General features: G+C 41.1%; 1 protein-coding gene across 7 annotated transcripts in view; it reads left to right on the forward strand.

The window, feature by feature from the left end:
* Positions 1 to 13,952, forward strand: part of LOC8034227 (cytoplasmic dynein 1 intermediate chain 2) — a 42,725-nt gene that overhangs the window by 1,208 nt on the left and 27,565 nt on the right. For 6 of the 7 annotated variants that reach the window (XM_029989418.4, XM_029989414.4, XM_029989415.4 and 3 more), the window contains exons 4-5: positions 4,641 to 4,747; positions 12,878 to 12,898. In XM_029989418.4, coding sequence (XP_029845278.1) covers positions 4,641 to 4,747; positions 12,878 to 12,898 — 128 coding nt within the window. The remainder of the gene's footprint in view (positions 1 to 4,640; positions 4,748 to 12,877; positions 12,899 to 13,952) is intronic. The other variant, XM_029989423.4, reaches the window with a different exon arrangement.

Here is a 13,952-nt window from a genome sequence, read left to right on the forward strand (position 1 = left end):
CGCTCAAAAGGCAGCTACGGAAGAAAGGAGAACAGACACACGGTGCGAATCGTGCAAACAGCACTTTATCTGCATCTGACAACAGCCAAAAAATGCGCAAAGAAATCTAGAGCCCTTGGTTACGTTGCACAGCATACTTTCATTAATTGTCTCAACAGGACACAGGAACAGATGTGCTTGCAGTGGCAATAACGAACACTAATAGATTTGGATGAAGCGTCCCCATTTTGGTCGAAGGCAGACTGTCATATCTCGGTTATTGAATAACAATTTTTGAGTAATTGGGGGTCTTTCAAGTTGCACCAGTGGCATAAACTGAATTTCCTATTTCTTGTGCTAATATTTCGCACGAGGAAATGGTGTCTACGAATATTGTAAGAGGTGTGCTAATTGTATGCGTCCTGAGCACTGTGTGTGAACCACGGTGTACAATGTATATAGGCGTGGACACTGCACACGCTGCAGATGCCAGATAGTCTTCCCCTCAGCTTGGTTGCAAGCCACTACACCATACAACTATTCGGTACGTGTCTAGTGTCAGCTTGCCCCGGGCCCAGTTTCCCATGCTTCTCTAAGGGAGACACACTTTTTTTTTTTTTTAACGCCACATTCCAGGTGCTCCACATCACGTAGCACTTGGTACTTGCACTACACGTGTTGCTTAGACAGTGCTTTGTCAGTGACCCTGGATTTGTGCCTCAACGATGGCAATAACATTTTTACGAACATGTTGAAGTGGAGAGAGATCTCTAGTGCTGCGTTCAAGCCGGCAGCCATCAAGATCGGAACGGATGCTCTAAACTGACTTTGAATGAAAGGAGCGCGCTCCAGGGTGCGTTGAGCACAAGACACCTTTTCATTTTCTGTGTTTCTGTTGTGTGTCCTCACCTATATATGTCTTACACTGTAATGTAAGTACAGGATCAGCATTTTCTTTCTTAGGTTGTAAGACTGTTTGTGCCTCTGTTTACCCAGGCTGTCTACCAACCTGGGAAATCTGGAATTGTCGAGATTTTCAATGCATCTGGGAAGGTCGGGAAATCGTTGTGGAAATCGTAAAAAATTCTGCAGTGATGCGAGAAGGTGTGGTGGCGTGGATGGCACACCAAGTAACGGTTGCCCAAGGCATTGCTAGGCGTCGTAAGCCACCACCCGACTCGCCGTATTAAATGGGAACAACCCGAACAGCTGCCACAACTCCTATCCTCTGAATTTTCCCCTTTGTAATGGTCGGGGAATTTAATCAAACTATTTGGGTAAAACCTTGAAAAGTCGGGGAATTTGAGAGAGGAAATTTGGTAGGCACTGTGTTATTTTGCCCACTGAAGGGCACTGAGATGTTGGCAAAAGAAAAAAATTTTAACCAGACAATGATTCTTTTAGTTCACTATCAGTGGAATACAAATCCAACTTGAGTCATTTTCAAATGTTGCTTAGGTAATTAGAATCTAGTGACTTCTAATCTAGTTTATTTGTAAATGTAGGGATTACACACTGACTGACTTGATCTACAAACAATTTAATAGCTTAAGTTTAATGAAGTTATTTGCAGTAAGAAAAATAGTATTGAGAGATAGATAGTGTGTAGTGCAGGGTGATTCATAGATTAACTTACTGATTAATCAATTAATGCTTTAATCGTGATTAATTTCTTTAAGCGGTTAATTGGTAAAAAGTTTGACGAACCAAAAGGGAAGTAAAAACAAATTGTTTCATCATGCAGACGTGAAGGAGGGAGAACACCTGTATGAAGGACAAACTTAAGGTGAAACTTGATCCTAAAGTAAACTGTTGGGACAAGATTTGTAGCTCCAGACAAATGCAGAAGGTTACACTATCCCGGCCACTTCAACGCGGTGCGAGTGTCCGTTTAGCACAGCAGAGACTATTGTGAACAATGAAAAGAGGTTGCACTTGCTAGAGGGTGTCAGCAAACTTCTTTGCCTCATGCAACTCAAGTAATAATCTGTGTGTGAGTGTCTTTAAACATCTCGTAACTGCACATTGAGGTCGATTCATAATCGAAAGAGTACCGTAAAATACCGGGCAAGCGCCCACTCAAAATTTGGAGATAATCGCGAAAAAATGGGGGATGGGTGCTTGTCCGGTCATCAATTTTACATATCAATGTACTGTGCATATATTCTCAGATCTTACAAATTCGGGTATGGGCGCTTAGTGTGGTATGGGCGGATGCACGGTATTCTATGGTATACTCCGTCATTTGTCACATTATCAACAAAAGCAAAAAAGATTACTTTTGATTTTTTAAAAAGTTTGCAGGAATTGAACAAGACGATTAATCAATTAGTTAATCGATTAAAGGGTGGCAATTTACCGGGTTAAAACTTTTAATTGGTGCTTAGCCCTAATAGTATTATGACAGTAGTATCTGATTAGGCAGTAGCTTTTGTGGCCTAGCCTAGAGACATTTATATACCCTAAATTCTGCCCCCAAATGGCCTCTCCGGTTAAATGATCTATCTTGTCAATTTCTCATTTAACTTTGCGGTTCCCTGGGCCTTTTCCACCATTTTCCTTACCTCCTCTTTGTGATTGTGATCTGTCTTTTAATCTTCCGTCCTTATCATCAGAACCAAACCTTCTTGACAGACCTGTTATTTCTTCTGTGAGGGTTGACCAAGCTCCATGCATTTTAAACTTCATCTTCTATTGTTTCATTCTCACTTTGGCTTATGGCTTATAATTTGTTCATTTCCTTATATTTTGCCCTGTATGTTTTGGTTTTTGGCGCTCCTGTTCTAGCTTCAAAAACAAAAAGCTCCCCCAAATTATTGCTATACAGTTAGTGCTGATCTCCCTTGCATTCTTTCCTCCCACAATTTTTTCTTGGATTCGTTAACCAATTTTTTCACAGAAGTAGTTGATCAGCACTAACTCTTGTCTTTAGGTGCATAGGCCTTTTCATCCTCAGTTGCATGGGTGCTGCCGTCTTGGAATCACGTGATGCGGCCGCCATTAGGTTGCTTCAGCTTGTCGCACTACTCTCCCCTCCGGCTCCCTAGCCAAGATGTTTGGTGGCCCCTGTTCTAGGGGGTGACACCCCCCTGTCAATTAAAATTCAGCTGTGTTTATAAATTCTCTCTGTTTGTGTCATCTTTTAAAAAATGAAAGCCGCTTACAACTCCCTGTAACGCCGAATTAGAGCGCAGCTCTTGAGGAGGAGGAGGGAAGGGCACGGGGGGGGGGGGGGGGGGGTAAACCAACCAGGGGGGGGGGGTCACGTGACCTTGGGGGTCACGTGACCCCCAATGCCGATGATGTCATCACTGACGTCACTGATGACGTCATCCGTGACGATGACGATGCGGGTACCGATGACGTCATTAGTGACGTCACTGATGGCTTCACCAGTGATGATGACGATGACGATGCGAATGTCGGTGACGTCATCAGTGACGTCGCTGATGACGTCATCAGTGATGATGACGATGACGATGCGGATGCCGGTGACGACATCAGTGACGTCACTGATGACGTCATCAGTGATGATGACGATGCGGATGCCGGTGACGTCGTCAGTGATGATGACGATGACGATGTGGATGCCGGTGACGTCATCAGTGATGATGACGATGACAATGTGGATGCCGGTGATGTCATCAGTGATGATGACGATGACGATGTGGATGCCGGTGACATCAGTGATGATGACGATGGGGATGCCGGTGACGTCATCAGTGATGATGACGATGACGATGCGGATGCCGGTGACGTCATCAGTGATGATGACGATGTGGATGCCGGTGACGTCATCAGTGATGATGACGATGTGGATGCCGGTGACGTCATCAGTGATGATGACGATGACGATGGGGATGCCGGTGACGTCATCAGTGATGATGACGATGTGGATGCCGGTGACGTCATCAGTAATGATGACGATGACGATGCGGATGCCGGTGACGTCATCAGTGATGATGACGATGACGGTGGATGCCGGTGACGTCATCAGTGATGACGATGACGATGTGGATGCTGGTGACGTCATCAGTGATGATGACGATGACGATGTGGATGCCGGTGACGTCATCAGTGACGATGACGTCATCGGGGGGTCACGCGACATCGGCGGGGGTCACGTGACCTCGGAGGGTCACGTGACCTCGAGGAGGGGGTCACGTGACCTCGAGGAGGGGGTCACGTGACCTTGAGGAGGGGGTCACGTGACCTCAGGGGAGTCACGTGACCTCGGGGGGGTCACGTGACCCCCACGAGGTCACGTGACTCCGGTGGGGGGGCTCGCGCGGTGCATTATGGGACATTTCCCATGATGCACCGCGCGGTTACGCCGACGGCGACGCCGCTCAAGCCGGAAACGGGCCCCTAAGAGCTGCGCTCTAAAAACCCAGTCTTGGGTAAATTCAGACTGTTCAATTTACTGATTGCCTCCCTACCACCAAATGATGTCTGGTTCATATCCCTCCATACTCCTCCATCACTTGGTACATTTCCATGTGCTCTCATTGCTAACCCGCTTATGCTGCTTTGTTCGATTTCCAAGCTCAGTTCAACTTCCTTCCTTGTGCACTGTACCACATTGTGGAACAGCAGTTTCAGCACCGTGACTCCTTTCCATATACCGGTAACAGCTAGCATTTTCCTCTTGTTGTTTACAGGAAAGCCAAACTGAGCATCTGTGTCGTGCATCAAACCAACATTGCCCCGAGAGAAAATGTCACTTACAACAAGCAGACGCAAACAATCCCGTCGGCCGAAAGAGATGGTAAGTTTCACCGCATCTTTGCTTTGCATTCTGCTCGCTTGTTGCTCTGCTCAGATAGAAAACTCTGTTTGTCCAGAACTAAGCACAAATCCACCTTGTAGGTTGAAGTAGTTCTGGCTGCAGGATACTGACTGAGACCACAAAATTAATTTCTTATCACTTGCAAGGGAATTAAGCCATGCTGCTTGTCAGTGCTCTTTGGCCTCCTTGTCGTTTTTAAATATTGTGCTCTTCATTTTCTCGGTTGAGAAGTTGTTGCGGGGTAATACACCAGCTGGTTTCAACTGGACTTGCTAGCTTGAGCACTGTCCAAGATGGTGCCTCCTGGTGGTGCCTGCTTGAAGATGTACTCTAGCAGTTGCCGATGCACATTATGGAACGAGTGCATGCGACAGTGCACTAGAGAGAAGGCAGACTTTGTTTCTTCAAAGCACGTTTGAGGTAACTGGAATCATGGCATGTTGTCACATAGTATTTTGTTAAATTTCACAAGCTTTATTTCTTAGGCTGGAAAGAAGCGCGCTAAGCATACAATGTTGCAAATACATCAGTAGGGCATTTTGCAAGGTGCTGTGCAACTCTCTGATTGGCACATAGGTCCTGAAATCATTGTTTAAAAGTTGACAAATGGTATTAAAAAATGATAATTGAGGCTCAATAAAAAAAAATAGTGGCACTTTTGCTAAACGTTTGATAATAAAATACAGTTGGTTCAATTTCGGTAGAGTGCTCCGCTTTTTTTTATAGCTTGGCGCATGCTAATTGGGACAGCCTGTGTATTTGGGATGCAATGGTATGCCATCCATGCAGCCAGCCATGTCTTTGTGTGGCTTTTCTTCCTTTATCTGCTGATATTTCCTCATTTAGTTTCTCGTCCAGGTTTGCTCGATCAAGGGTGCCCTGATTCTTGTGATAACTCTCACTTTAATATTGGCCTGTGATTGTTTTTTTTTTTTTTTTTTTTTTTTTTTAATATTATGCAAGGCAAGCATGAGCAGTTTGCAACTCTGAGACAGCAACCTTTAGTTTGTTTCATAATGTGCAATTAATTTCTTTTGCTGAACTCTTCAGCGATGTAACAGTTACAAAACACAAGAATAAGCGTTTTTTTTATCCTGTTGCAAAGTCACTCTAGCGACAGAAGGTTTGTATGGATTGTTTCATATGTGATGGCTTCTCAAAACTTTTGGCTATGAACTTATAAACTGTCATTGCAAGAGGTTTTTTTTTTTTTTTTTTTTTTTTTGGTCAAAGAATTTTTACTTGTTTTTCGCCGTGGCAAGTTTCCTCCTATGGCCGAGAACATTATCCTCTTAGCCTTGATCATGCAACTTCATACTTAACTGCTAGGCTGCATCTTGTGGCGCTGGTGCACTGTGAGAGGCCCTCAGCAAGGTAGAAGCGCTGCCTACGCACTTCTCTCGGAAGTTGTAGAATGCCTATCTGAATGGTTTTCTTTGTTACTTTTTCTCTTAATTGCTGCTCGAAGGCTCTTTAACATCCTCTCCTAGAGAGCATGGGCACTTTTTCAAGACCCGCAAAGGTTGGTCCCTGCGAACATGGTTTCTAGTTCCTGCTGGTTTTTTGAGTGTCTGTTAGGAAGTGGTCTTTGATTGCTTGGGAGAAGAGCATGTTGGTTCAAGTCATGGATGAAGAAAGAATAAAACAATTAAAGCTGGGACAACGCAACCGCATCTTTCAACTAGCAACAGACGAGTAAAATTTCCAACCTTCCTGGTTATGGTTGGCTGCTCGCTGTTGGAAATTGTACTCGTGTGTTGCTAGTTGAAAGGTGGGATTGTGTTGTCCCAGTTTTAATTGTTTTATTCTTTCTTCATCCATGGCAAGGTCTTTGATTGTTTAAATATATGTTTGTTTTTTGTCCCGTGGAAACCCGTGAATGCTTGAAGTTGGAATGTTGCCTTAGATGGCTGTTGTAACTAGCATATTACTTGTACCTACTAGGTTGCAACATATGGGAACATTTTTCTGACGGGTTTATGTGGGGTTCAGTTTTTTTTTAGCGCGCGTGCATACAGGGAACTTGTTTTTGTCTTTTAGAAATGCACTGTGAAACATTGAATGCCATCGCTGCTAATTCAAGAAACATTTCTTTGACTAGAAATATTTCTTTGTGTTCTTAAAATCAGTGCAAAGCCTAACAGAGCCCTTGCTTGAAGTCATGGACATTGAAGTCAACAATCACTATCATATATCTTTCATTCACATTCATTGTCACCAGTACTTTATAATTCCTTGACGTCGACTCTTTTTTTTGCTGGGAGTGGCCACAAAGATGTAAAACTTACCCATGAAGCCACAATTGGAATGCATTTTAATATACAGGAAGATGACTTGCAATGTTAAAGACAAATGTATGTAATCTGAAGGAACTGTATATGTGCAGATATTAGCAGTGATGTCATTGCTGTGTCAAACTGCACCAAAGTGCTTAACCTGCTACATCCTGCTACATTTCGCCAAAATGTGATGAATTTGTGCCAACATTGCACCATAACATCATTTTACTTTATTAATATTGAAAATATAATAGGTGAGGCCCCGCTACACGGCCGGATCATTACATTAGGCTTTTCCGAGTTTTCAGACCTTTAGATTATCACCTTGAATAACATACTACTTGATTTTATATCTGTATCAAGCACTGATAGTGCTCGGAAGTCGTGCAATATTTCTCATGCTTCTGGCCTGCTCTGGTGGGTCAGGTCTCTTTGTTGAGTGCGCTTCTCGCCACGCTCTGGTGTGTTGCACTGAAGTGAGAACTGCAAGGTAGGCATCGCAATTTCGCGTATCTTGCTTTGCCACAGCGCAGCCGCATACTAAGGGAAAAGCACTCTTTTAAAGTAAAACAACAACAAAAAAAAACTTGATAAGTGTTGATGTAACATCTCCATCTCGCAGTAAAAAGTTCTGAATAATACTGTGGCTAGTAAATAATAAACCACAATATTCTGACAATATATTTTTCAAAAATATATTTAGCAAGGATACTTGTGCATTGTGGGAAGTTTTGTATGAATGGCTTTGTAAGCTTATATTTTATGTCACCTTTCTGGTTTAGTTATCACTGCTGCATAGCTTTCATCTTTGTGATGGCACATTGAACAGAGTAAATTAAAACTAGCTAGAGCAGAGGATAGAAACTTAAGATTAATTTGAATGAGTTCCACTGAATTGCTTTTCAGGTTAGTTTATCATCCACATGCCAATTTTTGTTATCATAAAGTCATACATATAAAAGACCATTGTTGTTAATAATCAAGTAAGAAAAGCTTTGCTTTTATCCAAATTAATAATTGCAGCTTTATTGCATCCTTTAGGATTTTAATGAAACATCACTTTGGGCGCTCAATGTTACTCCATTCCGACATTATTTCTATGAACTATAATTTGGTTTACCTTTGCCTCCGTACATTTTAATAATCATTCGCAGCAGTTCATACTGTTCTTCATCACTTAGCTTATTGTTGTCGTGCCTGGTGCTTTACACACAACTAAAGAGCTGGCTAATTCTGTGTTTGAGGCGTTTGAGGGAATTGAATCTGCCACACAATTGATGCTTACAAAAGGTTGCACAGAAGTGAGAAAGCAAAGTAGACAATGTTTTTTGATGGACAGGTCAACTTGTAAATCTTAACATATAATATATGCAGTGGTAGGAAGGAAAATGAAGTGTGTACTAATGCTCCAAAAGTTTGTTTTGCTGCTTCAAGATGGTCTTTTAGCTGCTCCAAAAGGTGCCCCAAACCGCTGACCAGTCACATTACTTGCCTTTTAGACGTAAATATGTGTGCACATATTTACCATCTAAAAGCATGTATACATGTAACACATACCTGCAAACCTAAACCTGGTGACTTAAGGGGGGACACTATTTTAAACTGCACCTTTTTTTTTCTAAAAGCGCATATTCAGAACTGCAGAGTTCTGGCATGAATGGATAACAAGGAACACTCTCACAAAGTCTTGTCAATGTGCACTGACAAACAATGTCAACAATAATTATTCTTCATATGTTGGTGAGGCGTGCTGCACTGCGTAGCACTCGTCATCCAGAAGTGAAAATAGCTGAAAGTAATGTCAGTATATCAGAATAAGTTTGAGGAAGATATCACCTACACTGCTGGAAAGAATTTCTGACATTTAAGATGCAAAAACAAATTTTTAAAATGTCATTTTGAAGCTTCAAGTGCATTTATCTCACCTTCACTTTTTGGCAGCAAATCCCACCTTATAAAAACATTGTTTCAGTATGAAACTACCGAGGGCTTACCGTAGAATACCGCACATCCGCCCATTCCATATTAAGCGTCGATATCCAAATGTCTGAGATATGAAACAAATATGCACAGTACATTTATATGTGAAATTGATGACCAGACAAGTGCCCATCCCTCATTTTTTTGCGATTATCTCTAAATTTTAAATGGGCGCTTGCCCGGTGTTTTACGGTAATATTTGCAGATTATATGCCGAAATTTTATGGGGTCGGTTACTGTGAACATAGATTTTCTGCATTTTCATGTTCCTTTATTATGAAAAATTGTATTTTGCATAACTTGGCTAATGTAAAAAAAATAATAATAATTTCATAAATTTTTCTAAAAACTTCTTTTCATAGTAATTGGCAACAAGTATTTCAGTATGCATTTCACCAGAAAAATATCTGGTGATCAACACCATTTCTCAACAATAGATTCATTGAGCAGATTCCATGCAAAACTATGCTTTACTTCGTTTGGGGAGGTATAGAACCTCATAAAATTGGTTCACAGGCTGAAACTTTGCACGCCCTCCTTCTATAGGGCTGCAAACACCACCTACAAATTTCATTCCAATTAAGTGAGCAGCGGTTCAAAAGGAGACATGCCCATGTAGTGTCCCCCCTTTACTTTGTGAACATGTTGTATTGGGCTTGTATACTAGTGACCAGTGGTCTGTGCCAGGATACAATCTTGTGATGTTGCCTCTTGAGAAGCATACATATCACTCCCTACAACGTTTCGTCCTTTGTTGTTTGCTTTGAGGTAGAATCTAAGCTTGGTTCCATTGGTCTACAGTTGCACCTGTCAGGAAAAGGTAATTCTTGGTAAAAGTTGTAATTAATTTGGTTACTAGCCAACCAGATGCTAGTTTTGGGAGTTGGTAGAGTTCTTTTATTGAGTTTCTCATGCCTTATCAGCTTCAGCTGCCTCAGACTCCTTCAAAATATTTTTTAGAAAGTTTTGAAATAATTTTGGTAGTTTCTTATTTTGTCATTTGAAATTAGTACTTTTTAACAGTTATTAACAGTAGCACCATAAAGAGTATATAGCAACCAATTTTTTTTTTTTTTTAATTGTTTTGGGAGGACTCGTTTACTAATGGCTCAGTACTTTCTCAAAGTTTTTGCGTAAAGCTGAGGTTGTTGCAATGCTATAAACTCTTAGTGACACTGGTGTAATTCCACGCTCCAAGCCTCATCCTTATTCATTGTTTGCTCAGCCACGGAAAAGGAATTGGAGTCACTGGCAGTTCAAAATCGTGGCAGTTTTCGTTGGATACGAGTGAATTCAGCTTTTCAAACATCACAAATTGACGTAAACTGTAACTGTACCAGCTCATTTTTTTTCCCCAGCCACGGGGCCATCGCCAAAAAACGGTATGGCAGCATTTGTACATCGTAGGAGTAGCGCATAAATTGAAATTTTTTTTTTTACACGTGTTGGCATTAGTGCGGTAAGGCTAAAGACTCAATATTTCTGTGATGTAGATTTTATATCCTGTCCAGCAACCTTGTGTTAGGTAGAGTTGCTATGATTAAAACCTTTTTCAGAGCAAATTGTTCTTGTTATGGTGGCTTGATGGAAATGTTTTCAGTAGCTAGGTTTTGACAATTGTTGCTAATTTTGTTTGAGTTTGTAACATACAGTCTTATCTCGAGAGCTTTCGTGCAGTTAGTTTAGCTTGGGGTCAGTGAAAGTTTGCTGTCCACTAAGTAATATAACTATGTTTCTCACTGTGTAAAATTTATTGACATCATGCATAGGAGAGATATTGTTAATGTAATGTAAATATGTCCCATACATCTGGACCTATGTATAAAAATAGGGGAACTACTTGGCAATTGTGAGAGATATTTTGTCATTGTCTCACAAAAAAAGTTTTTTATTTTTTATTGTAACTGTTGTCATCAAAATTGCATTTTATTTTTATGCTTACATTTCCAGATTTTAGGCCCCCTTGATTTTCCTTTTTTTTTTGCAATCTGCTTACAAAAAAAGGTGTCCTATCATTGTTCTTCTTCAAACTGAATTTGTATTTTTTCATGCACATTTAGAAATTTGGCATTTGTCTTCATTGCATTCTGGTACACATACTACAAGTTAGTAAGAACTGACATTTTTCAAACATGATTGATTTCTGCAGCAAAGTATACACAAACTTTTAGCAGTCTGGCATAAAATATCTAAGGTATGACAAGGATTATATTCTTGGTCTTCCTTCATCATTGAAATTGTAGTCTAAACAAGTTTACTACTTCTAAGTCCTTTGGTAGTGAAGGACTATGAACAGTTCTTAAATGTAGCTTCAGCTAAATCATGTAGCTGTTGGTCTGAGTCACTCAGCCAGATCCCAAAATTTGAATGTGAGGTACCTTTTCAATATTTGTAGCCTCATTGTTATGAAGAATGAACCCTTGTTTACTCCTGGTAGGGAAGAATTCAGTGAAACCACTGTCACTAAAAGGAAAATCAAGGTTATCGAGGCGATACCATACTTGAATGGTAGCACTATAACTTTGAAGCACACATTTAAAATTATTTGAAAAGTGGAGGTCAAAATCGAAGATAGTAGTGGAAAAAATTTGTTTTGAGCCGAGTTGAAGCATGTCTAGGAGCAACTTCCAATTTCTAATCTTGAGACAGAATGTTGGACAGCCAGCAGTGTGTTAGCATTTTAGGGTTGTTATAATCCTTGTAAAGTACTTGTCACATCAAATTCTGTAAAGTGTCTCATTATGAGTGTAGTCGAGGACAATTTTTATAGCGCAGCTTTTAGGCGCCCGTTTCCGGCTTGAGCGGCATCGCCGTCAGCGTAACCATGCGGTGTATTAGGGATAAATTTCCTCGCTGAATTTAGCGTAAAACTTTCCCCGCTAAATTTAGCGGAAAAGTTTCCCCGCCAAATTGAGCAGAAAATTTTCCCCTCTTAATCCAGCGGAAAAAATTCCCCGCTAAATTTAGGTGTCGTAGCCCCCCTCAGGTCATGTGACCCCCCTCAGGTCATGTGACCCCCCTCAGGTCATGTGACCCCCCTGAGGTCATGTGACCTTAGGGAGTCTCCTATCCCTCAGTACCCTTCCATCCTCCTCCTCAAGGGCTGCACTCTAATCCTTCGTTACAGGGAGTTGTTTTTCCTGTTTTCAGTAGTGCAGGAAAATGTATGCTTCCACAATTGGGATTATGCGAATAATAATTTAATTTGTCTTTAATGGGGCAAAGTTCCTTCAATAACCTTTCATGCGTGGCATAGGTTTTGAGACTGGGTTTCTTAAAACACGGTTAATCTCTTAGTGATCCCTACCCCAAGTGCGGCCTACTTTGTGCACAATTCGAGCATGACTGAGCCATGCATTTATGCATGACACTCCACCTTTTTTTGTCTCTGCAGTCTTGTAGACAATGCTCCTGTGCTGCAGATACTAGTCTATCGCTTTCTTCAGCGTTGTGTAAGAATGTCGGAAGACAGATGGCTTGCCTAAGATTGAGGGGTTTGAGGAGCCCTGGTGTGCAGTGTAAGATGGTGTTTCCTTTTAGCGTCGGTTGCTACAAGTTTGTTGACATCAGTAAATGTTGTCTTCACACTTATAAGTAATTTTTAGTGAGGTATGTCACATTGTGAATGCTTTCTTGCACTATGTGCTCTCTGCTCATAGAAATTAATGCAAAATTTCCTCGTTCTATAGTTGTCAAATGGAACATTTGTCCGAGTTCTGTCTTCAAACCTGCTCATGCTTGTTGTCTTGTAAAGGGTATAGTTCCATGTGAAAGAGTCTTAACTAATGATAGAGAATTACTTCTTCCCCCTTCTCTGCATCGTTGCCTTTGCCTGTTGCGCCTTCTAAAGCACACCCCTTGGATTATTACGGTAAGTGGAGCTTGCAGCACTTTTTTTGCACTTCCAGTCTTAGCGTGTGCAAGGATCCTTTTAAAATAGGCAGTGTGCCATTTTGTAGTGCATGCAGACAAACATACTCATGGCCTGTGCTTGATATCATTGCTTTAGTCTTGGAGGGCTTTAGGAATCATTGATTGTAGAATTTTAGCAGCAGCAATCATTGTCTAGAATAGACATACCGAATACAGTGTCTTCTTGTAGTGTCTTCTGGATTAAAGAACAATTGACATGTTTATGGCAAAGATATTGTAGACTACTAACTTCAAAAGTTTTTTTCAGTATTAGAATTTCACATGGAATGAAACAATGTTAGTTATAAAGGGAAAAAACAAATGTTTACTATGACAGGCAGCCTGCATTGGCTCTTGCTCCCACACTGTTCTGCACTTTCACATTTTTTCACACTGCTTCTGCTCTTTGCCATCACATTTAGTTATCACAGTTAGAGAGGACTGCCTGTAAATTAACGCATCCTTCCAGAAATTGACCAATGAGGCCATTGGTTGCCAGCAGTAGGTGGCTTTGCAAGTAAAGTTCAAACACTGCTGTATATATTATTATTTTGCCTCTTGCAGAATGTGTTTCAGTTTTAGCCATGCGAGCATGGGCAGTAAGAATCCAGTGGTCATTGCAAGGGTCGTTATTCTGAACAATTTACTTGGAGTGTAAGATATTGTTGGTGATTACAGTGCAAGTCTCTCTCACATTTGTGACTTTATGCCAAGAAATTAAAATTCGTAATGTTCCTTGTTGGGAAGTTTGCACTTCGAAATAACATACTGTTTTAAGTAGCTTATTATTTTAATTACATAGTTTAACTGCATTGCTTCAAGACCCGTCAAAGATATGGCCCGATTAAGGGGTTGTGTATTAAGCTGGGGGACAACTGCAAGCTACTTGCGAGGCATTAAAGGAGAGAACACAGATGCCTGCTAGAAACCTTATGTCCATTCCTGTTTGGTTCTTTCATATCCTATGCTGGAGTATTAACTCAAATGCAATTAAGTCCTACAACACAATGAGG

The sequence above is a fragment of the Ixodes scapularis genome, unplaced genomic scaffold (assembly GCF_016920785.2).
Source record: "Ixodes scapularis isolate PalLabHiFi unplaced genomic scaffold, ASM1692078v2 PGA_scaffold0__279_contigs__length_252992795, whole genome shotgun sequence".
Classification (NCBI taxonomy): domain Eukaryota; kingdom Metazoa; phylum Arthropoda; class Arachnida; order Ixodida; family Ixodidae; genus Ixodes; species Ixodes scapularis.